General features: G+C 44.8%; 1 protein-coding gene across 2 annotated transcripts; it reads left to right on the top strand.

Moving 5' to 3' along the window:
* Positions 1-283: 283 nt before the first annotated feature.
* On the top strand, positions 284-25897 carry CHRNB3 (cholinergic receptor nicotinic beta 3 subunit). Of its 2 annotated transcripts, XM_082444409.1 has the most exons (6): positions 284-1403; positions 10575-11069; positions 12059-12103; positions 20981-21090; positions 21328-22210; positions 24398-25897. In XM_082444409.1, the coding sequence occupies exons 2-6, from the start codon at positions 10779-10781 to the stop codon at positions 24530-24532; spliced, it is 1464 nt and encodes a 487-aa protein (XP_082300535.1). In that variant the 5' UTR covers positions 284-1403; positions 10575-10778; the 3' UTR covers positions 24533-25897. The 2 variants fall into 2 exon arrangements, with proteins under 2 accessions (XP_082300535.1, XP_082300536.1); XM_082444410.1 differs by lacking the exons at positions 284-1403; positions 10575-11069 and adding an exon at positions 11399-11975.
* Positions 25898-26960: the final 1063 nt, after the last annotated feature.

The raw sequence follows: 26960 nt of genomic DNA, 5'->3' as shown, positions 1-26960 counted from the left end.
AGCCCGTCCTCCGGAGCCCGTGGTCTGGGGAGGGGACAGCCGCATGGTGTGAGGGGGTCTCTGAGGGAGGAGCGGAGAGGGGGTTGGAGGAGGGGACGCAGTCCTGCCTCCCCCTCCTTGGCCAGGGCTGTTTTAATTCTGTGCTGGTACCTTGCTGAGCGTCACCTTGGAAGTTGCTAATGCACACGGTGGGGACTTGAATGAGATACAGGGAAATTTTAAATTGGATTAAATCAGTGTAGCTCAGGTCAGTGGTCAGTGCCCAGAGTGTGTTGTTCCAGAACTGGAGCCCCATTGCGTGACTCTGCTCCCACCTGGCCCTCTTCTCTTTCCAGCCCTAACTTTCTCTTGCCAGATTTGCATTGCTTGAGGGCCTCTGCGTGTGGACAGCACTGAGCTAGGTGAGAATCGGACCAACTGTGAACAAGATGAATCCAAAGGTGGTGAACAAGATGACACTCCGACTGTCCTTTCTCCTGTGGAGGGTCCGCTGGACCTGCCGCCTCCAGGAAACCACAGAGGATGCTCTGACCTTAAAGCACGTGAGAACCGCTAGATGACGACCCTAAAGGACTTAGTCATTATTCCTTTTTGAAACTGAGGTGCAATTGACATATAACATTATGTTGGTTTCAGGAGCACAACGTAAGGATTCGATATTTGTATACATTGTGAAATGACCACCACAGTAAGTCTAGTTAACACCCATCACCACACATGGTTACAAAATTTGTTTTCTGTGATGAGAACTTTTAAGATCTACTCTTTTAGCAGCTTTCAAATATGCAATACAGTATTGTTAACTCTAGTCACCATGCTGCACATTATATCCCCAGGGCTTGTTTTTATAACTGGGAGTCTGTACCTTTTGACCCCCTCGTGTTCACTATTCTGAAGCTCCAAGTCCAAAATGAAGGATGATGGAGGAACACTGTGTAGGAGAAACTTCCACTAGCTTCCATGTTGCATGTTTTCATATGTGGTTTTTCCCTTTCACACAGCTCTCCAACCATGAGAAAACTAGCTCAGAACATTCAGAAGTTGTCTGGGTTCATCTTCTCTCCATTGCCCTGCATCTCTTTGTGAGAGAGTGAATTAATAAGTCAGGAGTTAGGACCCAGAGATATTTCTCAGACTTAAACGATCTGACAGCCGACTAGAAATCAATGAGGTGTACTTTCAGAGACATCGCGCTGATGTGAGCTGGTTCGACCCTATTTTACCCTCTCCAGGTGTCCACTTTCCCCGGGTTCCGCTCTGAACTTTGAAGCACTGCATTTTCTTGTTCTTTCCGATGGAAATACCTTGTTGTTAAAAAGGAAGGAATTATCTTTCTCAAGCTGACATCACGATGCTGGCAGACTTCATCCCGGTGCTCAGCGCCCTCAGTGTCACCAGTTCAGGTAAGCTCAAGCTAAAATAAATGAAGACTTGATCATCGTTAGTGCTGATAATGTTAGAATTACAAAATGTAATGTGTAGGTATCTTTAGGATAGCCTTTAAAATGTGGCGCCGATGAGTAAGTCTATGAAATCTGTATATTGCTAAAGAAATCATATCTATGAATTCCATAATGTTTATACTTTTGTCATTTATTGTGTTATTCCTTTTGAATCGTTATCAGCTTGGTACGAAGATATAAAAGCAGGGAAAATCTTACCAAATGCACTGAATGGTACTCAGAGAATTGTTAAAATATTTAGCATAGGAATTGACTATATCAACATTTTAATATCCTATCTATGAACAGTCACTATATCTGTGTGCAGATAATTATCCAAAATATCATGTAGACATAGAAATATTTTCATAAATTTGTGTATGTAGGTATATTCAGTATGTATGTACATCAGAATTAAATGAAATATATATCAAACGTCTATGGACCTGTGTGAGTTTTCTGTGACTATTATCCACCAGAAAATAGAGGAATTCCTAATAAAGAATGAGGGCAAATAAAAGGAGAGAGAGAGAGTGAAAAGGAAAGAGGGAGAAAATAACTGAAAAGTTTAGGGGAAAATGGTCATTGTCTCCTGCCAGTTTTCTGGGTTTTGGAATCATTTCACTTTTCCTGTAACTTAAGAACAGAAAGCTCTTCCATGACACAAGAAACCATACAGAGCCAGGAGCCAGATGGTGAGAAAACAGTGTTATGCCTTTAGCAATTTGTATTTATTTGTCACTAGTATTTTTGCCACATCTGATTATTGTAATTTTCAGGTAGAGAACCAGAGGCACTGAGATAGATTTGCCCAAGTCCTGAAATAAATCCTGGAATTAAAAGTCATAAGGCTGTGAGGCACACACACCTGAACGTCATTATATCTTCAAAAATGTAGCCTTTGCTACGTACCTGGGGCTCAGAAACACACAGTCATTTCTAAGTGCAGAGAGTGGCAAACCCACTTTCAAATATCACTAAATGTGGTCTCTGCAAAGCCTTAAGTGCAACTTGCCAATCATAAAAATAATAATCAACTTCTGTGTGTTTTAGCATGCAATTAATCATGAAAATAATAATCAGTTTCTGTACAATTAATGTCTGGTGTTTTTCTGCCTTAATTATGAGAGCATCCTATTTCCTATGAAAGAATTGATTCCTACCATTCCGCCCACAGAGAAACCACCCTCTGGTTCACCTCTGCCCCCTCCTCTGTGTGTTGTAAGTTACACAGAAAGTTGGAATCAGAGGAGGGCCTGGTCCCCGTCTTCCTGTGTGGGCTGCAAGAGTTTGGGAATGTAGACTGAGCTGTATACATCCGTCACTGATCTATAACAAATCCATGTAGTAACCGGCAGTAACTCTGGAATTTGTGAGTAGTTCTAGATCCACTGGAGTCTATTGCTATTTTTAGATCTGCACCACCTTTCCTTAAGTTCTTTAACTTGACTACTCATTGTAAAGAAAATAGTTTCTTTTTGTTACACAAGACTACCTTTTTCAAATTACAAGGGACAAGCCCTCATCTCTGCATTTCTGGTTTTGGTGGCAGGATCACTGTCATGGCCACGCTTTGTGTCTGCTCCCAGAAATAGGGACTGTGTCTTCTTCATCTTCCCATCACTCTTACCACCTGATGACGTGTGTTATTCATTCAAAAAAATATTTATTGAAGATCTACCATATTGTAGTCATCGTTCCAGTATGTGGGATGCAAGGAGGAATAAAACAAGGTTGTTTTAAGAAACTCTCATGCTAGCAGGAAGCCATGAAATATTTATTATTTGAGTCCACCCTGAGGGCTAGCTCTGCGTGTCGGCAGAAGAGGCTATTTGTAGTATGATTTTTTTTTGGACGAGGTGATGATAATGAAAGGCAAACCCCAAATATACCAAAAGGTGTCAAACAAAAAATACGCCTCTCCCAACCATACTTGCTGAGGTTTGATATTCTTCAATTACTTCTTTACTCTTCCAGCTGAGGATAAACAATGGTATTATTTTCAATAAAATCGTAAATAATCATGGGAAGTTTCATCCATTAAGTTTTTTTATTGAAGTAGTGTTGCTTTATAATATTATGTAACTTATAGGTGTACAATATAGTGATTCACAATTTTTAAAGGTTATAATCCATTTATAGCTACTATAAAATGTTGGCTATATTCCCCGTGTTGTACAATATATCCTCGTAGCTTATTTTATACCTAATAGTTTGTTCATCTTAATCCCCTACCCCATGATACCCCTCCCCTGTCCCCACTGGTAACCACTAGTTTGTTCTCTATATCTGTGAGTCTGCTTCTTTTTTGTTATATTCACTAGTTTATTGTATTTTTATCATCTATTAAGTTTTATCAATTATTTATACTTTGGTATAAGAGAGTTTGTCAAAATTTTGCTGAAAGCAGTTGTTGATATGGGGGTGAGGAGAGAGCAGAGGGTCTGAGCACCTGAAGAAAGGTAAGGACACAGGAGCACGAAGAATAAAGAGACCAGAAACTCAAGTCGTGGGTTCCAAAGAAAAATTTGTCTCAAGCTGTTTCTGGGCGCCCCATCCAGATCTGTCGTGGTTCCACTCACTGGGGTCGAGAGAGCCCTAAGCTCCTCCCAGGGAGTGTCTAGTCCCGGGGTAGCTTTGGTCACCGTCACCTGGATGCCTTCTCTGCTGCAGCCAGGTGTGAAGGGCTGTTCTCGAATCAAGGGCACATCTCGATCTTGAGCTCTCTGTGTACCTTTGGAACAGCAGATGTTGGCATTAAGAGGTCACGTTCGTGGCTGTCTCATGGACGTAAAGAGCCCAGAAGCGCTGGGCGTGTGAGTGGCTGGACCTTCTCCATCACCGCTCCCTATTTTCACTGGGAGAGGCTAAAGGTCTTGCTTGAGCTCACACAGCCTGGAATCAGGACCAGACCTCTCGTCTCTGGGTCTGAGTCCAGGGCCTCTCAACGTTGAATAAATATTCATTGGACTCTCGTTCTAACGAGTGATGAGTTTGGCAGGAGACTCGGTGTCCGGAGCCAAGAGCAGCGCACCCTCCTGCAGCTCTGCCCCAGCCCGGTTCCACGTGGAGGAAATCACTGGAATCAGGCAGGGCGCTGCATCTCTGTCTGTCCGTCTGTCCATCTGTCCACATGTGCTGTCTGGTTCTCCCTCTTCTTGCCCTCTGCCTGCGGGGCCGCTTGTCTGCCCAAGGGAAAGATTTTGACAAAGAAAAATGAGACAAAGATTAAGTAGGGACGGGACTGCCCTGGTGGTCCAGTGGTTAGGACTCTGCGCTCTCACTGCTGAGGGCGCTGGTTCAATCCCTCTTTGGAGATCTAAGATCCCCCAAGCAGCGCAGCACGGAAGCAAAAAAGGATTAAAAACTTAAGTAGGGAGAAGAGAAGAAAGGGGGAGAAAGATGTTTCAGGAAGAAACGAAAATTCCTTTTTTACCAAAAGAGATGGTGAAAAGCATCTCTAACAGGCAGCACACATCCTCTGAAGATGTGCGTTAGACCTAGTGTGTGTTGTGTGTGTGTGTGTGTGTGTGTGTTTTGCGGAGGGGCTGCAGGGAAATGCGGGGAGACCCTTGTCTGGTCTGAAGCAGGGTGGCTCTGCTCTGTGACTGTAAAGCACTGGACGTCCCCCTCCCCAGAGAGCGACCCCAGAGCAGCGCCCGTTCAAGAGTCCCCCCAACCAACCCCGCAGCAAAGCAGCCTGCCAGGTGCCACCTGCAGCAGAGGGAGGTTCCGGGGAGGCGGGGTGGGCGATTACAGAGAACCCTCAGCAGGGCCGAGTGTGTCCCCTTGACCAAACAAGTCCTCCCCGGGACCTGGTTGTAGAGCACCATGCTTCCCCGCGACAGACAGCTTGAAGCAACAGTTTGGAGAATACAGTGCTGACAACACAACAGCAGAAAGAGCAGCAACAACCAGTATGTGCTCATAGACGTGAACTGTGGGAGCGGGTTTCATGTGGCAGTAAGACCACGGTGGAGGGAACAGTCTTTTGCCTCCTCAGTCCTCAGTGAACTTCAAGGGACGGTGGACAGATGGCAGCTTGGGATTCAGAAGGCCAGCCCGCCCCCCCATTCGCTGGGTGACCACTCTCAGGTCCCCTGGGTCTGCACCCGTAAAATGAGGGGCTCGCATCACCATGAAAGTCCCTTCTGGCTCTGTTGTATTCACGTCTTTATCATTTCTCTTTCCTTCCTCTTTAGTTAATGCTGAAATTATTTACAAGTACAAATGTCCTCCCGTCCCTCCCCTAGGAAGCTGACTTTGGGGACTGCAAACCCCCATGGCAGAGGGGGGTGGGAGACTCACTCATCTTCCAAGAGCAGTTTCCTGACTTGTCAATGAATCACTGAGATGTATCTTAGAATAGTGGTCTTGTCTAATTAAGCTGAAATAGAAGTCCATTTGCAAAAATTTGGTTTACACACAACTTTTCAGGAATCCACTTTTTTCTTAATGTATTTTTAAAATTTTACTGAAGTATAGTTGATTTACAATGTTGTGTTAATTTCTGCTGCACAGCAAAGTGATTCAGTTATACATGTATATATTCTTTTTCATGTTCTTTTCCACTATGGTTTATCCCAGCATATTGAATATAGTTCCCTGTGCTACACAGTAGGACCTTGTTGTTTATCCATCCTCTATATCATAGTTTGCATCTGCTAATCCCAAACTCCCACTCCACCCCTCCCCTACCCACCCACCTTGGCAACCACAAGTCTGTTCTCTATGTCTGTGAGTCTGTTTCTGTTTTGTAGATATGTTCATTTGTGTCGTATTTTAGAAGGAATCCATTTATTTCTTAAGAGACCACTTGTCCTGGAAATCCTGAGAACATCTGTGGTTCCACATCCTCTGGAGCCGTGAGCTGGTCTCCCATGCACAGAAAGTGCCGTTATAGCCTTTTGTGCATTTATTCATTCATTTGCTCATTCACTTAAAGTCATCTAATGTTTACTGAGGCCTTAGCCTCAAAGAGTCAACATGGAAGCCCTTGCCCTTCCTCATACCATTCTATTTTACAAGAAGAACAAACCAGAAACAGTTTTGGGCCTGTCTCTACATCTGCTCCAATAACATCAGTGACTTCAGCTTCTATTTTGGGGAAGATACTAGGCAGAAAACATTCAACCTTTGGCCTTTTTCTTTTCTTTTTTGGTAAGGTCTGTTTTGGGCAATGCAGATTTGTACTAGCCAGCTCAGGCCACCATAACAAAATACCACAGACTGGGTGACTTAACAGAAATTTATTTTCTCACAGTTCTGGAGGTTAGAAGTCCATGGTCAAGGTGCCAGCAAACTCGGTTTCTGGTGAGGGCTCTCTTCCTGGCTTGTAAACTGCCGCCTCCTGGCTGTGTCCTCACGTGGCCTTTCCTCTGTGCTTGCCTGGGGAGAAATCTCTGGTTTCTCTTCCTCTTCTTATGAGGACTGCAATCCTTTCGGACTAGGGCCCCACCCTGCTGACCTGATTGAACCTTAATTGCCTCTCTTGAGGCCCTGTCTGCAAATGCAGTCACACTGGGGGTTAGGGCTTCAACGTATGGATTTGAAGGGACACACATCCAGTCCGTAAGAGCCAGTACGGAGCTACGCCTTTGCCTCCTTGACTCAGATGGCAGCTCACCCTCTGACATGGGCAACAGGGTCAAAACAAACACACAGGTCTCTGAGAGCAGATCTGCTCACTTCCCTCTGGACGCTGGTGAAGAGCAGGGTCCAGCTGTCCTCACAGAGGGGGTGGCTTTGGGAGTGGCAGGGGCTGGGGAGGTCAGGTCATAGTCTTAGGAGATCCTTCCCAACGTGCAACTCCCACTGCCTCCAAACTGACAGTAAAGTTATCCTGCCAGGAAGGAAGGTCCGAGGTGCAGTCTTAGGATCCTTCTCACATGTCCAAAATTATGATAATGCAGGGCTGTCCCAGCTAATAAGCCCATGGTGTGGGTGTGTGTGTGTGTGTGTGTGTGTGTGTGTTATGTGTATGGTGTGTGTGTGAGTGTGTGTATGGTGTGTGTGTGTTATGTGTATGGTGTGTGTGTGAGTGTGTGTATGGTGTGTGTGTGTGTATGTGTGTGTAGTGTGTGGTGTGTGTGTGGTGTGTGGGTGTGTTATGTGTATGGTGTGTGTGTGAGTGTGTGTATGGGGTGTGTGTGTATGTGTATGGGGTGTGTGTGTTATGTGTATGGGGTGTGTGTGTGTTATGTGTATGGTGTGTGTGTGAGTGTGTGTGTGGTATGGTGTGTGTTATGTGTATGGTGTGTGTGTGAGTGTGTGTATGGGGTGTGTGTGAGTGTGTGCATGGTGTGTGTGTGTTATGTGTATGGGGTGTGTAGTGTGTGCTGTGTGTGTTGTATGTGGTGTGTGTGGTGTGTGTGTGAGTGTGTGTATGGGGTGTGTGTGTGTTATGTGTATGGGGTGTGTGTGTGTGGTGTGTGGTGTGTGTGTGTGTTATGTGTATGGTGTGTGTGTGAGTGTGTGTATGGTGTGTGTGTGTGTGTGTTATGTGTATGGTGTGTGTGTGAGTGTGTGTATGGGGTGTGTGTGTGTTATGTGTATGGGGTGTGTGTGTGTTATGTGTATGGTGTGTGTGTGTGCTATGTGTATGGGGTGTGTGTGTGTGGTGTGTAGTGTGTGGTGTGTGTGTGGTGTGGTGTGTGTGGTGTGTGTGTGTTATGTGTATGGTGTGTGTGTGAGTGTGTGTATGGTGTGTGTGTGTGTGTTATGTGTATGGGGTGTGTGTGTGGTGTGTTGTATGTGGTGTGTGTGGCGTGTGTGTGCTGGTTCAGACATCGTGCAGTTGTCCTCCGCCTTCCTGGTGTACCTCCACCATCATGAGATGTTGTCCTCAGTGACTTGCTCTCACGGGCGGAGCTGGGACGCAGGGACTGAGGAAGGTCACGGCGTCCTGGCTGGAGGGGAGCCACGAGCGGGGGGTTGAAGCTGGCGCCGCGGCTCCTGAGTGGAGTTAGCACCTGTACAGGGAAGAAGGCCGAGTAGCTGGCGGGCAGGTACTTGCAGGCCCAGCGCGGAGCCCAGCACACAGCGTTTTCCTCCTTAGGGGAGGGGCTGCCTGCACAGGGAGGGGGACGGCGGGCGTGGGGGACAGCCGCGGCCCCCCTGCTCCTCCTTCTCCTGGGGGGTCCAGCTCCGGCCCAAACTCTCCAAGGCTACTCGGCAAACACATGCCAACTAACTGCGCTGGTATCAGCTCGGCAGCCACGGTGCTGGCACTGTCCTGAGAGCTGGCATGCCGTAGGGGAGCCAGGTGACAAGCAGATGGGCACACAGCACCATCAAGAGCTCCGATGCGGGATGAGGTGCCCACATTTAAAGGTACAGGATATGAAGTGCATACGCAGTGTGGGGAGGGATCCTTAGATCGTGTAACCTCAGTGACCTCTTGAGGAGGAGACGTGAGAAAGGCAGGGCACCGTGAGGAGGGGAGGGTGGGCTCCCTAGGACAGGAGCTTCCCGGGCAAGTTCTGAAGAGTGCAGACGGGCTGAGGCCTGGGGACGAGGGGCAAGGCCAGGGTGGGGGAGGGTGGGCACCCTCTAGGGCCTGGGAGGCCACGGTAAGAACTGGGGGTGTTTTTCTAAGTTTGATGGGAAACCATGGGGAGGGTTTGAGCAGGAAACTGACATAATCCTCTTCTGCTTTTAAGCAATGGTCTAGCTGCTGGAAAATGGACTATAAAAGGGGCAAGAGTGAAGCAATTAGGAGGCAGCACACGAATCCAAGAGGGAGATGATGGAGTCTGAGATCAGGGTGGTGCCCCGGGAGGAGCTGGGAAGCCATGAGAGCTGCCGCGCTGCTTAGGAAGCTAAGCCCAGGTGCGGGTAGGGAACTCGGGAAGTTCAGCCTCTTCCCTCAGAGGCTTCGGGGAATTTCAATTCCCTATCCTCCCACTGCCCGCATTTCCAGGAAGGTTTTAGGGCCAGTACAGAGGGCTGTCCTGGCTGCCACCCGCTGACCTGCTTCTTGATGCCTCTCTGCTGGCTAAGAGTAGTTGACGTGTCGAAGTTTGAGAACCGTTAGGCTTTTGCGTCAATAAGCACAGACGTAAGGTTACACCTCTACCACCCCTCAGCATCTTCATCGTCACCAGCTTTCTAGAGCGGAAGAGAAAGGGCGGGGACAGCCACGGCACGCAGCCCCTCGTATCCGCGCCCTGCTCACCCCAGGAGGAGCATTCCGAATTACATTCTGAATCACGACTCCCCAGTAAAGTGAAGGTCTCATGCACATGTGGAGCATGTGTGCGATTTTGCTTTTCTTCCCACTAAGACTCTCGGTGTTTTCACTGGGTAAACGTGCGGGTGTGTCTTGCATGTGACCTTGCCAGCCACATGCGTCTCTCAGTGGGAAGAAGAGGTTTTCTATGGGAAAGCGGATGGTGCAGAATGAGTCATTGTAGGATTTCAGAGGGTGCTGGACAGAGGAAGAAAGGGGCCATATTTAAAACAACAAAGAGTTTTCTGGTTTGAAATTGGATAGCATAGCACTGAAAAGAAACAAAACTTACCTCTAGACCACGTTCCTAAACCATTTCTTCAACTTGAGTGTTAAAGCTTGAAATTAGGGCGTTTCTTGGGCTTTTGTACACTTGGGGCGGAAAAGAGTTGTTGTTAGAACCTGGTTCTTGGCCAGGGAAGCTCTCCGTAAGGGAGGACTTCCCCAGGAGGAAGGGAGGGAACCGGCGGGGCATGCGGTAGGTGTTCTGTGAACATGTACTGAACGTATGGAAAATGGCCTGGCTCTCCCTTCATTGGTGCATTCATTAAGTAGACATCAAATGAGCTCCTGCTGTGGCCGGTCACTGTGCTAGGTGCTGGATGAACATCACGAAACAGCACAGATACTGTGCCTGCCATCGTGAAACCCGAGGGGAGGACAGACAGGGACAGATGCATGACAAATTGTGATGAGGGATGTGAAGGGGCCAGACCAGGCGCAGTGATGGACAGTGCAAGCAGGCAGAGACCGCCTCCGTCAGGAGGGGGTCACGGGGCAAGACGTGGCTGTGAACGATCCTTCTGGGGTCAAGGTGTCGGCCTCTTGATGAGAAAGCCCTGTAAGAAAGCAAAGCTCTGGGTAAGGTATAGAGTCTACTTTTAATTATTTTTTTCTTCCAGTTTTATTGGGGTGTAATTGACATATAGCCCTGTGGAAGTTTAGGAGGCACAGCATAATGATGTGACTTGCATGCGTCATGAAAGGATGACCACAATAAGTTCAGTGACCATCCATCGCCTCATCCAGATACAACATTAAAGAAATAGAATGAGAGTCTACTTTGAGCGGTGCGTTTGGGGAGGGAGCTGGGGTGGGTAAGGAGAATGTTTACAGAGAGCCCTTGTAGCCTCAACCCTGCCTCTGCTGAATCAGGCTGTTTAGAAATACACGATGTCTGGCTGGAGAATGTGGACCCAGCCGTCCCACCTCCCTGGTTAATTCGGGTCCCCTCATGTCTTACAGCGGCCGCAGGATTCAGGTCCATAGCCGAAGAAGAAGATGCGCTGCTCAGACATTTATTCCAAGGTTACCAGAAATGGGTTCGCCCTGTATTACACTCTAATGACACCATAAAAGTATATTTTGGGTTGAAAATATCTCAGCTGGTAGATGTGGTGAGTAATCTTCGGCCCTCAGCTGCAAAGAACATGCATTCCTTCACCCATTCTCGAGGCTAACATTTGATTTTGTTTTCTTTCCCCACGTCTGCCATTTCAGTTTTAAAAATAAAACCTGCCCCAAGAAGCCAGTGAAATGACCCGCGGAAAGAATGAGAATGTCATTTTCATTGCAACACTGTTGGCGGGGCGTGGGTGGGGTGGAGGAGGGACTTTTTCCCCGGGGGAGGTGGGGGGATGTGCCTGCTAGGAGGGCATCGCCCTTGGCAGTTCTGCTGGAGCCACCAAGGTGAGCATCAGGGTGAGGGGCAGGGCTGCAGAGGGGGTGCTGAGCCAGGGCTGGCAGGGGTGCTTGCGGGGAGGGACAGCAGATGGTGACAGCACCAGAGTGAGTGCCTGGGTGACCCCATCCCCTCCCGGATCCCCTCAGGACCCCATACCCTTCCCTGACACGCCACACCTTAACATTCTCTACTAATTTTCCTGTCGGGCTCACATTTCTGCCATGATGTCCCTGGGGAAATCCATGAACTTCAACAACCCCGATTCTGCAGAATCATTCTGCCGTGGTCCCCAAAGTCGCAGAATAATCCTCCACCATTGCCCAAATCCTCCACCCCACCACAAGTGCACACATGCGTCCTCCCCAGCTGACTCAACGCCCAGGATTCCTTCTAGAAAATCATGCGAAGCCCGTCTCCCATTTAGCTAATACTTCATTCTACTTCACACCCTTACCATGCCTTCGGTTATGCAATTTTATATAAATATCACCACAGTGAACTACTACTTGCTCTAATTATTATTTTTCATTTTAAGCAAAATATGCATAATACTTTAGGGTCTCAATGCCATTTAACTGTTCTTCAGTTGAGAATCCTTTTCACTTTGGACCCCTCAAAGGTAAGACTCAGGAAGTCTCGGACAAAAAAAAAAAATCCAATACACGGTTTCACTTAATTTGAATTTAATTTTCATTCTCTTAGGATGAGAAGAATCAGCTGATGACAACAAACGTGTGGCTCAAGCAGGTACCTGTCAGTCCCAGGCCTGTAGCTCCCCCCTAACTGTTCCCGTTCTTTCTACTGAGAAAGGCTCCCGTTGAGAAATAATGATTTTAAAGAGCATATTGAGTTCTCCAGGGAGATATTTGGGAGAGTTTGGGGAAGGGTTTATTCTTTTGTATTCTCTTCTGCACGAGTCAGAGGTCAGTCTGGAAGCCCGTAGGCACACCTTGCTCTGTCTTCTTGCTCCTGGAGTTGGCAGGTAGGAGGGTGACTCTGACACTGGTCCCTGGGCTACTTGGAGAAAGGGGGGAAAGGTTCCAGGGTGCAACTTATCCCCATGTAAGCTACCACAACTGGATAAGAAAATCAGGGATGTTAAAATCTCCCTCCTCCCCCCTGGTCCTCCCTGGGATGACTCTTCCCCTAATGTTGTTCCCTAGAAACAGAAAACAGGGAATGACAGAGGCCACTCACCACCAACTTCAGAGCAAGGTGAAGCCCAAGTCAAAATGATGAATCTCCGTTTTCCTGACATGACTAGAAAAGCATGTGAATGGTTTTCAGCTCTTAGCTTGGCCATAGCCTGTTTCCTGCTCTTTCTGGAGTTGCCAGGAAATAATTACCATCCAAGTTTGCATATGTCATGTAAAGGAGAAAATATTGGCACTTCCTTGATAGGAGGGGAGAAGGTTGATTTAATTGCTTACTTTTTATTTTTGTTAGCAATTATTTGGTTTTTTACGGGATGTTGCCTCATCTCCCAGAGATTTAAAATCTTCCCAGTGGGGATATGTTAATTACCTCACTTAATTTTAATGTACAAACATAATATTTTTCACTTGTTTATGTTGAAATGAATTAGTTATCTATTCAGGTTTAGTAGACTTGTTCAGGTCTTTCTGCTAACGGTTTGTTTATAAGGAACAATGGATAAAAGAGACTGTAAGGAGATTCCCTAGACTTCATCTGGTGTCATCAAATTTCTCCCACCCAAAAACTTTGATCAGAGTTGGATAATCATTATAAATTTTACTAGTTTCTAGTTCTCTGATTCTTTTCTTGGTAGGTATGTTAACATGTTATGAAATGGATCTGCATATTATTTTACTTGCAAATAAAAATGTCCAGGAGAAAATAATAAGCTAGGAATGTAGATATAAAAATACAATTTAAATAAATGTACTTTTCGATATACCTATCTCATTCCTCAGAACTTATCCCACTTTTGCACTTTCTGAAGTGGAATTTGGAAGTATTTTGAGTTCATAAAAATCAGTAAGAAGTCCTGTATTTGAGCTTTCAGGGAAGAGAAGAAAAACTTTTCTGTTAAAGTGTAAATAGGCTTGGGAATTTGGCAAAAATAAAACAAACGAACAGACTCTCACTGATTCACACACACCTCCTCCAGCTGCTCCTTGAGGTTAAGCTCTTACACTTAAAACAGTGGTCCAGGACCCTTGGCCTTTGAGATAGCAGGGACTTCTCACTTTTCTTGAGATTTTGGAAATAGGGAGTCATTTCAGCCAAAGAGAACAATGTCAGACACGAAGGGAAGAAACCACTACTCCTTGGTTTCTAGCTGTACTTTAGAAATGACCTCTCGCAAACCTATGCCCCAGAATCACGGTGGCCTGGTGAGAGCCTCCAGGACAAGACAGAACCAACACCTAAAAACCCCCAACACCCAAAACAGAGCAAGAGAAATCTCCAGGGGGAGGTGGGGGCTTGCTAGCTGACACTTAGAAAATCCAGCTGGGGACTTTGTTTCCCATGTCATAGAAGTAACGAGAGTAACACGGTTTCATTGCATTAATTTGCAATGGGTTGTCATGGCTCTTATCCATTTACATTTCTCAACCTCTCTGAATTAGCAGAGCAGGTATCATTACCCCCGTTACCAGAGACTGAAGAGTCTGCCTCACCTGGCTGGAACCAGCCTTCCCCAGTTAGGGCCTTGTCTGCACATCCAGCTTCGCACGAAACATCAAGGCTTGTTTCTAAATTAGAGGAGGATTCAAAGTGGGAGAAACCACCGAGAATATCAGGAAACTATTCCACTCACACAGATTGGATTTGGAGCGGGAATGTCACAATAGGTATTAGTCAGTAAGGGCTATGTTATGGCACAAACAATGTGGCAACAAAAAAGAAAGGAGAATCTATGGCCTAGGTGGCAGGCAGGGAAGGCTGCCTGGAAGAGGAGGCATTGGAGCTCCACCATAATGTTACTTTTATACATTTTTTAAAGCTTTTTAAAACTAAAAAAGTAAAAGAAAGGACAGAAGAAAAGGGATGATAAAAAGAAGAAAAATTGATGTTTAAAAAAAACTACCATTAGAGTTTTACACAGACATCAGTTTCAGAGTAGCCAACAATAATACTGAGATTTATTGAGCACCTGCCAAGTGCCCAGTCACTCTGCCGCTTGTGTCACGGGAATGAATGCATTCAATTCTCACAGCCACCTCCTAGGACAGGCCTGTTATTATTCCCACCTTGCAGATGAGAAGACTGAGGATTGGAGGACTGGAGTGACTTGCCTCGGGTTACACACTATTAGGTGCAGCCTGGCTTGTATAAAGAAACATATTCTTCTTCAGACTGGAGGCAGCTGAAGGGAGACGTCCGGCCCTCCTCTCAGGGCTGTCCCTGTAGAGTCCGATTCCTAATCCTGGCCTTCTAAGGCTTCGATTCCTCAACCTCTGGGACATCTCATGGAGTTGGTCTAGAAAGACATGTGGGACAGAATGAGGCTAGGGTTCGCTCCATCTTCCATTCATTCCACAGGGTTTATTGAGAGGCGCTAAGGGCCAGGCACTCTGCTAGATCCTGGATGTACAGAGCACAAAACAGCCCTGCTTCAAGGAGAGGATCTGGTGTTAATTGTGTAAAAAACAACTACTGTAATATGATAAACACCATAAGGAAAGTATATACATAAGGAACTGGGTCATTACAATAATGACAATGAAACAGGGAGTAAATCAGGGAAGGCTTCCAAGGGGAGGAGACATTTAAACTGGCTCTTGCAGGATCAGTAGAAGTTCTACAAGCCATAAAAGTGGAGAAGTTGTGACCCACCTGAATAGGCTTCCCGATAACACGACTTCCCAAAGCTCTCACACCAGAGCAAACCTACAGGAAACTGTTTCCAATCACCCCTGTCTACCTCAGTCAAAATAAAGACAAAAATGACCAAACCTTCCTCTTTTGTCATTGCCCTCTCAGACACTGAAAAATGCTCCCTAGTTCATTTCCACAGAGGGAATAAAATTCTACCTACTTGGACCAAAAGCATGTCTCCTGATAGCATATGCAACTGAGACGCTTGGTTTTTTTGTTTGTTTGTTTGTTTACCCAATTCCTCTGCTGTATCTTCTATTTCCTTCATTCTCGTCTGATATATCTAGACATTTCTATCCTCTCAACCACAGACCTTTACAAGCACAAGTTTAGTGACATCCTGAAAATTCCTCTACGTGGAGCTATTTTTATGTTACTGATTTTATTTTGCAAACTCATTTGTCTTCCTCCTTCGTACTTCCAGAGAGTAATCAAGACCACATAAATCATAAATAGATTATTAACTCACTAAAACTCCGTGAGAAATACTCACTGTCCTAGCCGCTCAGATTCTGCTTCGTCGTTGTCAAGGGTAGGAAAACCGCACCGTAGGTACCCAAAAGGGGATGGAAGATGAAAATATCCCTTCTTTAATGACAGGAGGGTTGGCCCTTTGCCAAGATGTTATCGTGTGAATAATCACTCTGACGACAGATGTCAAGTATATTCACTCAACTAGCACTTCCTGAGCACCTACTACATGCCGGGGATGGTGGAGGGCACTGGGCCTGCACCGCTGGAGGCATACTCCAATGAACCAGTAAGATTCACTGTCGCTGAGAGCCGGCTGCTATCCTAGCCCCATGGCGACCCCAGGGGAAACGAATCTTACTTAATCTCTGCCCAGGCCAACACCTTAGACTGGTGTTGTTTCTCCAACAGCTGATTCCTGTTTTAAATCAACAAAAAGTTCAGAAACATGATGAAGACCTCATTGGATGAATCCCTGCAGCTGGCTTGCAGCAGAAAACCAAGAAGCTGGTTTATTTCATAACAAACCCAAGGAAAGGACGGCCTTGCCGTTAAGGTCTGGGCCATGTCCCCAAAGCCTTCCACAACCTGCAATGGCACTTGTACGTCTAGGAATTTACCTCAGACCTCCCTCACCATCTTATTTTCCTTCCTTTTCTACAGCCTCACTCTGACCTTAGCAGAGGAGACCCGTGTGGTCTTCTGATTCACATGGATTCAAGCAGAGTGAGTCAGGAATCCAAAGTCTCGCTGTATAAACTTGAGCAGGTCACTTCGCCTCTCTGACCCTCAGTCTCTTCATCTAGGAAATAGAGGCAATGCCTAGCTCACAGTGTCGCTGGGAGGTTGAACGGGATTGTGTGCATGAATGTGACTCCTACATGGTCTGGCACATAGTGGGGACTCAATAAATGTCATTTCCTGGTGCCACCTTTGTAGGCTTTCTCATCCTTAATGACAAAGCCCATTTCTTGGCCTTGAAAACTCATAGATACTATGGGAATATAAGACATATAATATGTCATGTTGCTGTCTTTAAAGTGAATCAACATTAATTCAGTTTTAGGAATTTCACACCTGACTTTGAGATAACTGAAGATCCCAAGGGTGTCCCAGAGGTTGCCAATCACCAGCAAGGAATATTTGTTCCTTACTATCTTTTGGTCTTGGGATTAAGAATTACTAATTGTTATAATAATATTTTTTCTAATTATTAAGAATAATTAGGAGAATTTATTTATTATAAAAAAGTCATGACTTATAGTTTTAAAAAGTCTTATGATTTAGGTTTGAATGAAATTTGGTAATATCTCGACACTTATGGGTGATATTTCAGGTAATATATGTAAGAAAAGACAGTTTTAAGGGAATATATATGATATGCATTTGAAGTTGCACTTTTCAGAATTAAGAGAGCTAGACTGAGAGTATGTTTCCATTTTTTTTCTCAGTCAGAGATTAACTTTGGTATTTGGCCCTGGCCTACCCTGCGCTCCCCTGTTTCCTATGATAACAAGCTCTCAAGCCCGGGACTGCTGCAAAGTGAAGCTGATGTTTGTACAGGGCTTTGGGAATCTTGGCCAGGACATGCGCCGTGAACACTGGATACTGTTTCTAATCTACTGCTTTAAGAAAGCAGAGATAGGAGATCAATCTCCAAACGCCTCCACGGTTTCAGAGAGAGCAGGGAAGTGATCAGAAAGCCTCACAGCTCCTTAGAGAGCAGGGCCGGGGATTTGGGCTCTGCATCCTCACCTTGACCCAGCTGACCCCAAGACGAGCAGTGGCCCTGGGGTGTGGGGCTCAGCCAGCATCATGGTGGACCACAACCTGCTGGGAATTCTGTGAGCCGCTCTGATGGGCACGTCGGGGGGGAGAGCATCTCTGATTCCCCAGGTCTAGCATCAGAAGGACCCCAAGATGGTGAGGAATGTCTCCCTTAACCCCGCAGAGGAGCACAGCTAGTAAAGAACAGTGCGGGGGTGGAACTCTAATTCAGGGCTGCCTCTCTCTTTCTCTCTCTCTCTCTCGGGTACCCCCAAGTCAGCGGCAATGACCTCAAGTCCCACCTGCCCCTTTTCCTTTACTGGTCAAGAACACACCCTGAATCCACTGGAGCTGTCTTTATATCCTCCTCGAGGACTGAGACGTGTCCCTCATTCATCCATCCACTCACGTCTGCTGTTCATCCTGGAACAGCGGCCACGGCTGACCTGCCCTCCACAGCACCCACTGCCCCTTCCTACCCTCTGCTTCAGCTGCGATGTCGTCACATCCGAACCTCCTTCCCTGTCCACTCACCGTCCTGCATCTTTACACCCGAACCGCGCCCTTCATGGCAGTGACCACAGGGTGTGGTGATGGTTTGCCGGTTAGTTTACTCGTTCTTGTCTGAGACGGCCCCAGGCTAGGAGGGCAAGGCGGCCCTGCGCAGTGCTGGTATAAGCCTCGCATATTTGTGGAATGAATTAATTCCCCCCAAATTGTGAGCCTCCTGAAGCACTGTCTCTGTGCTGTCTCTGGCCACAGCTGTTCATCTTGCTGTCCGGTGAGCGAGACAAATCTTTCTGACTGAACAGCCTCTCCCTCTGGGGCTTGGCCCACTTCCCTGAGCACAGTCTGTATGGCCAGTGTGCATTTGCTGGGATGTGCCCCCAGAATGTGAGCTCCCCACCTTCCTCCTTGGCTGTAGAGCCGGGCTTAGGTAAAGAGGGGCAGTGCCTGTAGAAGAGAGAAGACTGAATTCCAGAAGCAGGCAGTTTGATTTCCAGATCTTTAGGTTCCAAGCGGAGGAACTGTGGGTTTGGACTCACTGACTGTGCTCGCTTAACACTGATTTTTAAAGACGGAGCCAGAGTGTAAGAGCCCAGCTCCAGCCAGTCTGCCCGAGTGCACATCTGTCCCGGGGCTCATCGCCTGTGGGCCTGCAGCTCGCTCCCTGCCCGGGATCTATTTTTATATAGAGAAATGTACTTTCCATATCTATAAAGAACTAAAAACTCAGTAAGAAGGAAACAGACAACCCATTTGAACAATGTGCAAAAGATTTAACAACCACTTCACCAAATAAAATGTGTGGATGGCAAGTAAGCACAGGAAGAAATGCTCAACATCATTTAGTCATTAGGAAAATGCATAGTAAAAACCATAGTGAGATACTACTTTACAACTATTATAATATAGTTAAACATTTAAATGTGACAATACCGAGTACTGGAGATGGTGCCAAACAGCTGGAATGCTCATGCGTTGCTAGTGGGAATGCCAAATGATTCAGCCTCTCCGGTATGTATCATATTAAGTTAAACGTACACTTACTCTATGACCCAGCCATCCCCCTCCTAGGTATTTACCCAAGAGAAAAAAAAGAATGGTTTTCACCCAAAAAACTACAAAATGTTTATAGTGGCTTTATTTATAATCATTAAAAACTGAAAAGAATCCAGATATTTTACCTGGTGAATGGATAAAAAGAATTGTGGTATATTCATACAGTGGAATACTTCTCACTAATATAAAAATGAACAAACTACTAATACAACCTAGAAGAGTCCAAAATGTATTCTGATAAGTAAAAGAAGTCAGGATGGAATGGCTACCTATTGTATGATTCCATTATATGACATTCTGGAAAAGACAAAATTATAGGATCAGAAAATAGATCAGTGGTTGCCAGGGACTGGGGATATGGGAGGGGTTGATTACAAAGGGGCAGCCCGAGGAAAATTCGGGGGCAACAGAGCTATTCTGGTATCTTGATGGCATTAGTGATTATCCAACTGTTTGCCTGTAGAACTGTAGAGTGACTTTTATTGTAAGGAAACTTTTAAAATGTAAAAGTGAAAACAAACCAAAAATGCTGCTCTGAGTTCCGTTCAGCATTTCTGGGATTCAGGCTTGCTGCCGGTAGTAGAAATCTCCTTAGCAGGAGACAAATAATTCATAGGAAGGAAATTACATTTGCTTTTCAAAATGGGCAGAGGAAGAGGAAGGAAGAGAGAAGCTTGTGAGTACCAAGTAAGCATGGTAAATGCTTTATTAGTTTGGGCTCTTAAACTGTCAGTCTTCATATGCATGGTTTTCCATAAGTAGTCATGCAATTTTATTTAATCCTTTACAGAGTAGCTTTTTAAAGACCCATATCTTTTTAAATTTGTTTTTCAAGGATTAAGCCTCACAAATATTGCCTAAGAGAGACGGTGTCTCATCTGGTGCGTATAGTTCCATCCTTTTCCAGGCATCATGCATATTTCAGTATTTTACCATCTAGTGAATCATCTATCTGCTGACTCCTGATTTTTTAATGACAAAGTTGGCATCACGGGGCTCCAAGAAGCCTCACACTGGGCATACCCTCCCAACTTCCTGAAATGTCATTTAATCTTCTCCTGTATCATTCCTCAACTGTCCACATGACAGACAGGGGAATAATTAATTTTCAGGTCAGATTTCATAAGATTCTAGATCCTAAATCTTTTTAAGTCCATTTCTGCTGTAACTGGGTCATCCATACATCATCCTTCATAATTCAATCAATTAATGGTCAGTTTTGTTAATCTGGATCCACCAGCCCCTGTAAAACATGCTAAATGATTTCATTCTATTACAAGGAAAAATATGCAAGCATCTGGAGGCTAACAGCATTAGGAATATAATTTAAAACTGGATTTGGTACTCACAAAATAAATTCAGATTAGAACTTAAAAGGAGATTCCTGGGAAATATTTTTTCATTGGGTAAAAGTTATAATGTCCTCAAGAGTAGTCAGCAGATACTGGAAGTTTCCCATTAACATGCTGCATGCATCTTTGCCCAAGACTCTTGATTGATATTCAAAATCATTTGTCTCAATACCATTATCATGAGATTACAATATCACTGGACCAACTCTACTAGAATAAACTGAGTTAGAGCTATCTTTGCTTTTCTTTTGTTCCTTAGGAGAAAATAGGCTGAAAACATAGGTCATGAATCAGTGGTGTTTGTTGCTGAGCCTCTAAATTGTGAGGTAGTTACGGCAATTTTGGAAATCCCAGACTGGACAGGTGTGAGAGTCTGGGCACCATCAAAGACCAGGCTGGCTTGAACTGTATCTTGACCTGCCCTGAGTCACGGATAGGGTCATAAGGTCTGAAGTGGATGAATTTCCCTTTTAAAATAAAACACTGGATTAGTAAATTAACATAAACTTGAAGATTGTTAGATTGTTAGTGGGAATGCAAAATGATTCAGCCTCTCTAGGTATTCAGCCAAACTCTAATACCTTGAATTTTCAGAACAAAATTACAGTATATTAATTTCACACAGGAATGGACAGACCACAAATTACGCTGGAATCCAGATGAATACAGTGGAATTCATTCAATTAAAGTTCCGTCAGAATCTCTCTGGCTTCCTGACATAGTTCTCTTTGAAAAGTAAGTATCACAGTAGAAAAGTGCACTGGTCGGATTAAGAGGAGAAATAGAAAAGCCTGATTGTGCCAAAATAATTAAGAGAAAGGTACAACTTTAATGAGAAAATTATTCCTTTTGGAAATATTGTTTGACCCTGTGGTAGGAAAGTCATAAAATACAAATAGTATGACGGTGGGAAAAACAAAAAAGCAGTTAATATGTGTTCAACTAACCATCAGGTGAACTGTTTTTCGACAGCGCTGACGGACGGTTCGAAGGCTCGCACATGACCAAGGCCATCGTGAAATCCGACGGGACCGTGGTGTGGACGCCTCCCGCCAGCTACAAAAGCTCCTGCACCATGGACGTCACCTTCTTCCCATTCGACAGGCAGAACTGCTCCATGAAGTTCGGATCCTGGACTTACGACGGGACCATGGTTGACCTCGTCCTGATAGACGAGAACGTGGACAGAAAAGACTTCTTCGACAACGGAGAGTGGGAGATCCTCAACGCCAAGGGCACGGCGGGGAGCAGGAGAGACGGCGCGTACCGGTACCCGTTCATCACCTACTCCTTCGTGCTGCGCCGCCTGCCCCTGTTCTACACCCTCTTCCTCATCATCCCCTGCCTGGGGCTGTCCTTTCTGACAGTGCTTGTCTTCTACTTGCCTTCTGACGAGGGGGAGAAGCTCTCCTTATCCACCTCCGTCTTGGTTTCCCTGACAGTGTTTCTCCTGGTGATTGAAGAAATCATCCCGTCCTCCTCCAAGGTCATCCCGCTCATTGGCGAGTACCTCCTGTTCATCATGGTCTTCGTCACCCTGTCCATCATTGTCACCGTGTTTGTCATCAACGTCCACCACAGATCTCCCTCCACTTACCACCCCATGGCCCCCTGGGTTAAGCGGCTGTTTCTGCAAAAACTTCCTAAATTACTTTGCATGAAGGACCACGTGGATGGCTACTCTTTCCCGGATAAAGAGGAGAGTAAACGGGCAGTGAGAGGTAAAGTCCTCGAAAAAAGGAAACAAAAGCAGATTAGCGATGGAGAAAAAGTTCTGGTCACTTTCCTGGAAAAGGCTGCGGATTCCATCAGATACATTTCCAGCCACGTGAAGAAAGAGCATTTCATCAGTCAGGTGAGGGGACCGCCGCAAGCCAGGACTGAGATTTTAACATCTGTTTACAGCAAATGCGTCCTTGTTTAAAATGTGACCTTATTAGCTCTCTGCTTGACACACATAAAACTTAAAACAAGCCCTGACACAAAATAGAGACTTCAGTATGGATTTTCAGGGAGAGGTTCACAAAAACAGAATGAGCAAAAGAGGAGCAACTATAGATTAAGCACTATTTCTTATAAGTAGCCTTAATTCTATCTAAAATAATTCAATTCTACATTTTAAGTTGGTTTTCCTGGTCTCTGGTCATTTATCTCTCACTTTTAGTGGGATGACGTTTATCTCTATTCAGCATATTTGGAAAAAAGAAAACAGAAAGAATCAATTTTTAAATTTATACAAAAACATGGTGTAACAACAGATATTTAGTTCACAGATTTAAACAGATTTATTTTTTGAAATGTGACGAGGGTGTGGATTTCAGACTCAAAACGGTCCTGCATGCAGATGCTACCCATGTTCCATATGACTTGAGAAAAGCTACTTAACCTGAACTTCAGTTTTCTGAAACCTCCCTTGAAGGGTTATTGTGAGGAATTAGTGACGTCAAGTATGAAACATGCACTGTGTGCCCAGCGCACGTGGTCTCATGATTATGTAAGCAGTCAGTAAATGTCAATCCTCATCTTTCTTCTCCCCGTCTTCCCTCCCTCCTCTACATGGTCCCTCCCCCGTGGAAGGAAAATATTATTTGACATATAAATACTCAGCACAAAAACAGGTCTGTTGCTTAAAACGAGTTAATACTTACACCAGTTTATAGGGTTCGATTATTTTACTCTAAAATCAGTGAAAATTAGTGCCAAGATCCTGATCTCATAAACAAACTTATGAAAGAATAATGTTTTTTAGAAATATCCTCTACTTTTCATGTAGACACTGCCTAGTATCTCTCCTCTCTTACAATTTGTCATTTTTTTCATCCACTGAAAAATGTTTTAAACAGCACTAGAAAAAATGCTGCTATAGAAAAAACATTACAGCTATCCTTAAGGGTTTTTTGTTTGTTTCTTTCTTTATATCTTTTAGAAATTCTTTTTTTAATTTTATTTTGATTGAAGTATAGTTGATTCACAATGTTGTGTTAATTTCTGCTGTACAGCAAAGTGACTCAGTTATACATACATATACATTATTTTTCATATTCTTTTCCATTATGGTTTATCGCAGTATATTGAATATAGTTCCTGGTGCCTTTTAGAAATTCTAATACAAAGATTTAAATAGCTTTTTTAAAAATTATAAAAATAACACATCATCAGTATAGGGAATTTGGAAAATACAAAACATTTAAGATGATTCACATCATTAATAATCCCCCACTTAAGTTTGAAACTTTTAACATTTTCATCTGTCTTCTTCGTGGTTTTCCCCAAGGTTTTATTTCTAAACCTCTATGTGCACAAAATACATTCAAGTTCTGCATCAGCTTCTATGTTCCTTCTAGAACGGCAGGCATCCTGCTTGGTTCTATCTTTACCAAATCCCCACGTAGTGGAAATGGGACACTTATTTTCCCTTGAAAGATTGCTGGCCCCGTCTCTGAGGCTCCCCCCGACCCCCGCCGACCCTGCAGCTTGTCCTGCTCTGACCTTGCCCTCACTGGCCACTGCCCAGTCTCCCCAGCCTCCCTTCCTCCAGAGGGACTTGGTCTCCTCTCTCCCTCACCAGTTCCTGTCATCTCCTCCAGGAGTGTCCATTGCAGCCCCACCCACCTGGGGAGTGGAGGAAAAGAGGGCCTGAGTCAAGTGACCACAAAAATTCTTAGTTTATAAATTTGTGATTTATTTCCTATGTCATATCAGGAAGCATCACAGTAAGAGATGCTGGCTTTTTATTTGGGTAAAAGTCAGGCTTTTCCCATTTCAATCAGTGACGTTTACAAACGCATCAATGATTCTGTTCTTTCAATTTTACATCCTCAACGGTGATGAAAGTGTTTTCCCATGAACTTGAAATATGGGCTGTTTTCTTGGGCACCGTCAGTGAGGTCCCAGGAAGCCTATATTGCAGGGGATGTGTCAGGTGCGTTTGGAAAACTGCAGGGCTGTAAGTCTGAATAGGAATCTTCCTGAAGTCCCTTGAAATGAATTCAGAACAGCTGCCCAGCATCCTGAATGGGAGGCGTCTTTTTCTCTTTTGCAGGTGGTGCAGGACTGGAAGTTCGCAGCTCAAGTTCTCGACCGGATCTTCCTCTGGCTCTTTCTGATCGCGTCTGTCACTGGCTCAGTTCTGATTTTCACCCCTGCTTTGAAGATGTGGCTACACAGTTACCATTAGGAACAAGCCTCCAGAGCAATCTGAATCACACACATAAAGACAGAATTACACCCTAGAACTGACATCCAGCCCCCACGTGTATACAGCGTCCAGGCGCACATGCTTATCAGGAGGCCCCGAGTGTAGACGGCATCTTGTGTCATCCTCAGGGAGGTTGAACCTTGGTTGCCGTGAGAGTGAGTTGGGTTTACATCAGACAGACCCTCCTCAGACCCCTGCCTTGGCTTCTGCAGACATTCAGGGAGGAATCGTGTGTCCAGGCCTGAGGTCACGAGCCGAGACACACTAGGACTGTGGCAGTGGCCCATGAAGAGTTCCAGGAGGAGGTGTGGGCAGACCCAGCCTTCTCCTAGAAAACTGAAATTCTGAACATGCTCTGATAATGGTTTTTTATGTCCCTTCATCTAATCTAATCCATTTCAGCTGCGCTCTCCAGGCTTTCCATTCTGTTCCTTTCCTCTTCCTCCTTCTCCTTCTCCTTATTCTTATTCTTCTCTTCTTCTTTTTCTGAGAACATTTAAGTTCTACGCTCTTAGCAAATTTCAATTACACAAAGCAGTGTTATCAACTGTAGTCACGTTTTACATGAGATCCTCTGACCTTATTCATGTTATAACCCAAAATGTATACCCTTTTACCAACCTCTCCCTATTTCCCCGCCCCCTAGCTCCTGGCAACCACGTCTCTACTCTCTGTTTCTATGAGTTCAACTTTTTCTTTTCTTTTTTTTTAGATTTCACTTATAAGTGAGATCATGCAGTATTTGTCTTTCTGTGTCTGGCTTATTTCAGTAAGCATCATGTCCTCTGGGTTCATCTATGTTGTCGCAAACGACAGGACATTTGCTGTCCTGTCAGCAAATGGTTGAATTATATTCGGCTGAATTCATTATAGCTGAATTATATTCCATTGCATATATATCACATTTTCTTTATCCATTTATCTATCGACAGACGCTTAAGTTGTTTCCATGTCTTGGGTATTGTAAATAATGCTGCAGTGAACATAGGGATACAGATATCTTGTCAAGAGAATTATTTCATTTCCAGAAGTGGCATTGCTGGATCGTATGGTAGTTCCAGTTTTCATTTCTTGAGGACTCTCTATACTGATTTCCATAGTAGCTGCACCAATTTCCATTCCCACCAGCAGTGCACAAGGGGTCCCTTCCTCCACACTCTCATCAGCACTTGTTATCTCTTGTCTTTTTTATGACAACCATCCTAATAAGCATGAGGTGATACCTCATTGTGGTTTTGATTTGCATTCCCCTGGTGTTGAGCACCTTTTCATCTACCTGCTGGCCATCTGATTGTCTTCCTTGGAAACATATCTATTCAGATCCTTTGCCCATTTTTTAATTGAGTTATTTGGTTTTTGCTACTGAGTTGTATGAGTTCCTTGCATATTTTGAATAGAAACCTCTTCTTTCTTTTTTTTTTTTTTTTTTTTTAAATTACAGTCATGTTTCTTTTTTTTTTTTTTTTTTTTTTTTTAATTTTATTTATTTATTTATTTTTGGCTGTGTTGGGTCTTCGTTTCTGTGGGAGGGCTTTCTCCAGTTGTGGCAAGCGGGGGCCACTCCTCATCGCGGTGCGCGGGCCTCTTACTATCGTGGCCTCTCTTGTTGTGGAGCACAGGCTCCAGACGCGCAGGCTCAGTAGCTGTGGCTCATGGGCCCAGTTGCTCCGCGGCATGTGGGATCTTCCCGGACCAGGGCTCGAACCCGTGTCCCCTGCATTAGCAGGCAGACTCTCAACCACTGCGCCACCAGGGAAGCCCCTTGAATAGAAACCTCTTAACGAGTATATGGTTTGCAAATATTTTCTCCCATTCTATAGCTTACCTTTTCATGCTGATGGTTTCCTTTGCTGTGCAGTCGTTTTTTAGTTTGATGTAGTCCCACTTGTTTATTGTGCTTTTACTGCCTTTGCTTTTGGTGTCAGATCCAAAGAAACCATCACCAAGACTCTTCCCATTCTGTTTGCATGTGTCTCCCTGCCCTCTGGGAGCACCTCATTCCCCCACCCACCCCGACTCCCTCTCTGAGACTTATGGGGAGAGGCTGACAGTCTTCTCTCTCGATGATGCCAAATCCTGGATTTTAGCTTGAAATAATTGTTCTCCTTTCCCAGTTCTAAATCCAAGCCTTCTCTGGATTATTTTGTGCAAGGCATGTTTCGTATAAACTCTTTGCAGCTGGGACTTTCAAAAACCCAATTTAAGTATTTACCCTTTTCACATAAATTGTTACCACCAATATGTTTAACCTTATTTATGCCATTTTGTTTGTGTTTTCTGTGTAATGTTTTCTTGTTCTTTCTTATTTTGCTCCTTTTCAGCCTTGACTGAATTTGTCTGTTCCGTCTTCTCTAATGATTTGAAAAGTATGCACCCTTTTCTACTAATTTATTAATAAGCACATACA

The sequence above is a fragment of the Balaenoptera physalus genome (assembly GCF_965194825.1).
Source record: "Balaenoptera physalus genome assembly, chromosome: 21".
Classification (NCBI taxonomy): Eukaryota; Metazoa; Chordata; class Mammalia; order Artiodactyla; family Balaenopteridae; genus Balaenoptera; species Balaenoptera physalus.
Note: the sequence above shows the minus strand (reverse complement) of the source record. Positions and strands in the feature narration are given on the sequence as shown.

Excerpts from the sequence above, each read along its gene's own strand:
- CHRNB3 (XM_082444409.1), top strand. The coding sequence starts at position 10,779 with ATGTTTACAGAGAGCCCTTGTAGCCTCAACCCTGCCTCTGCTGAATCA. Across the intron at positions 11,070-12,058 it reads TATCTCAGCTGGTAGATGTG|GATGAGAAGAATCAGCTGAT; the intron begins GTGAGTAATCTT and ends TCATTCTCTTAG. Across the intron at positions 21,091-21,327 it reads GACATAGTTCTCTTTGAAAA|CGCTGACGGACGGTTCGAAG; the intron begins GTAAGTATCACA and ends GTTTTTCGACAG.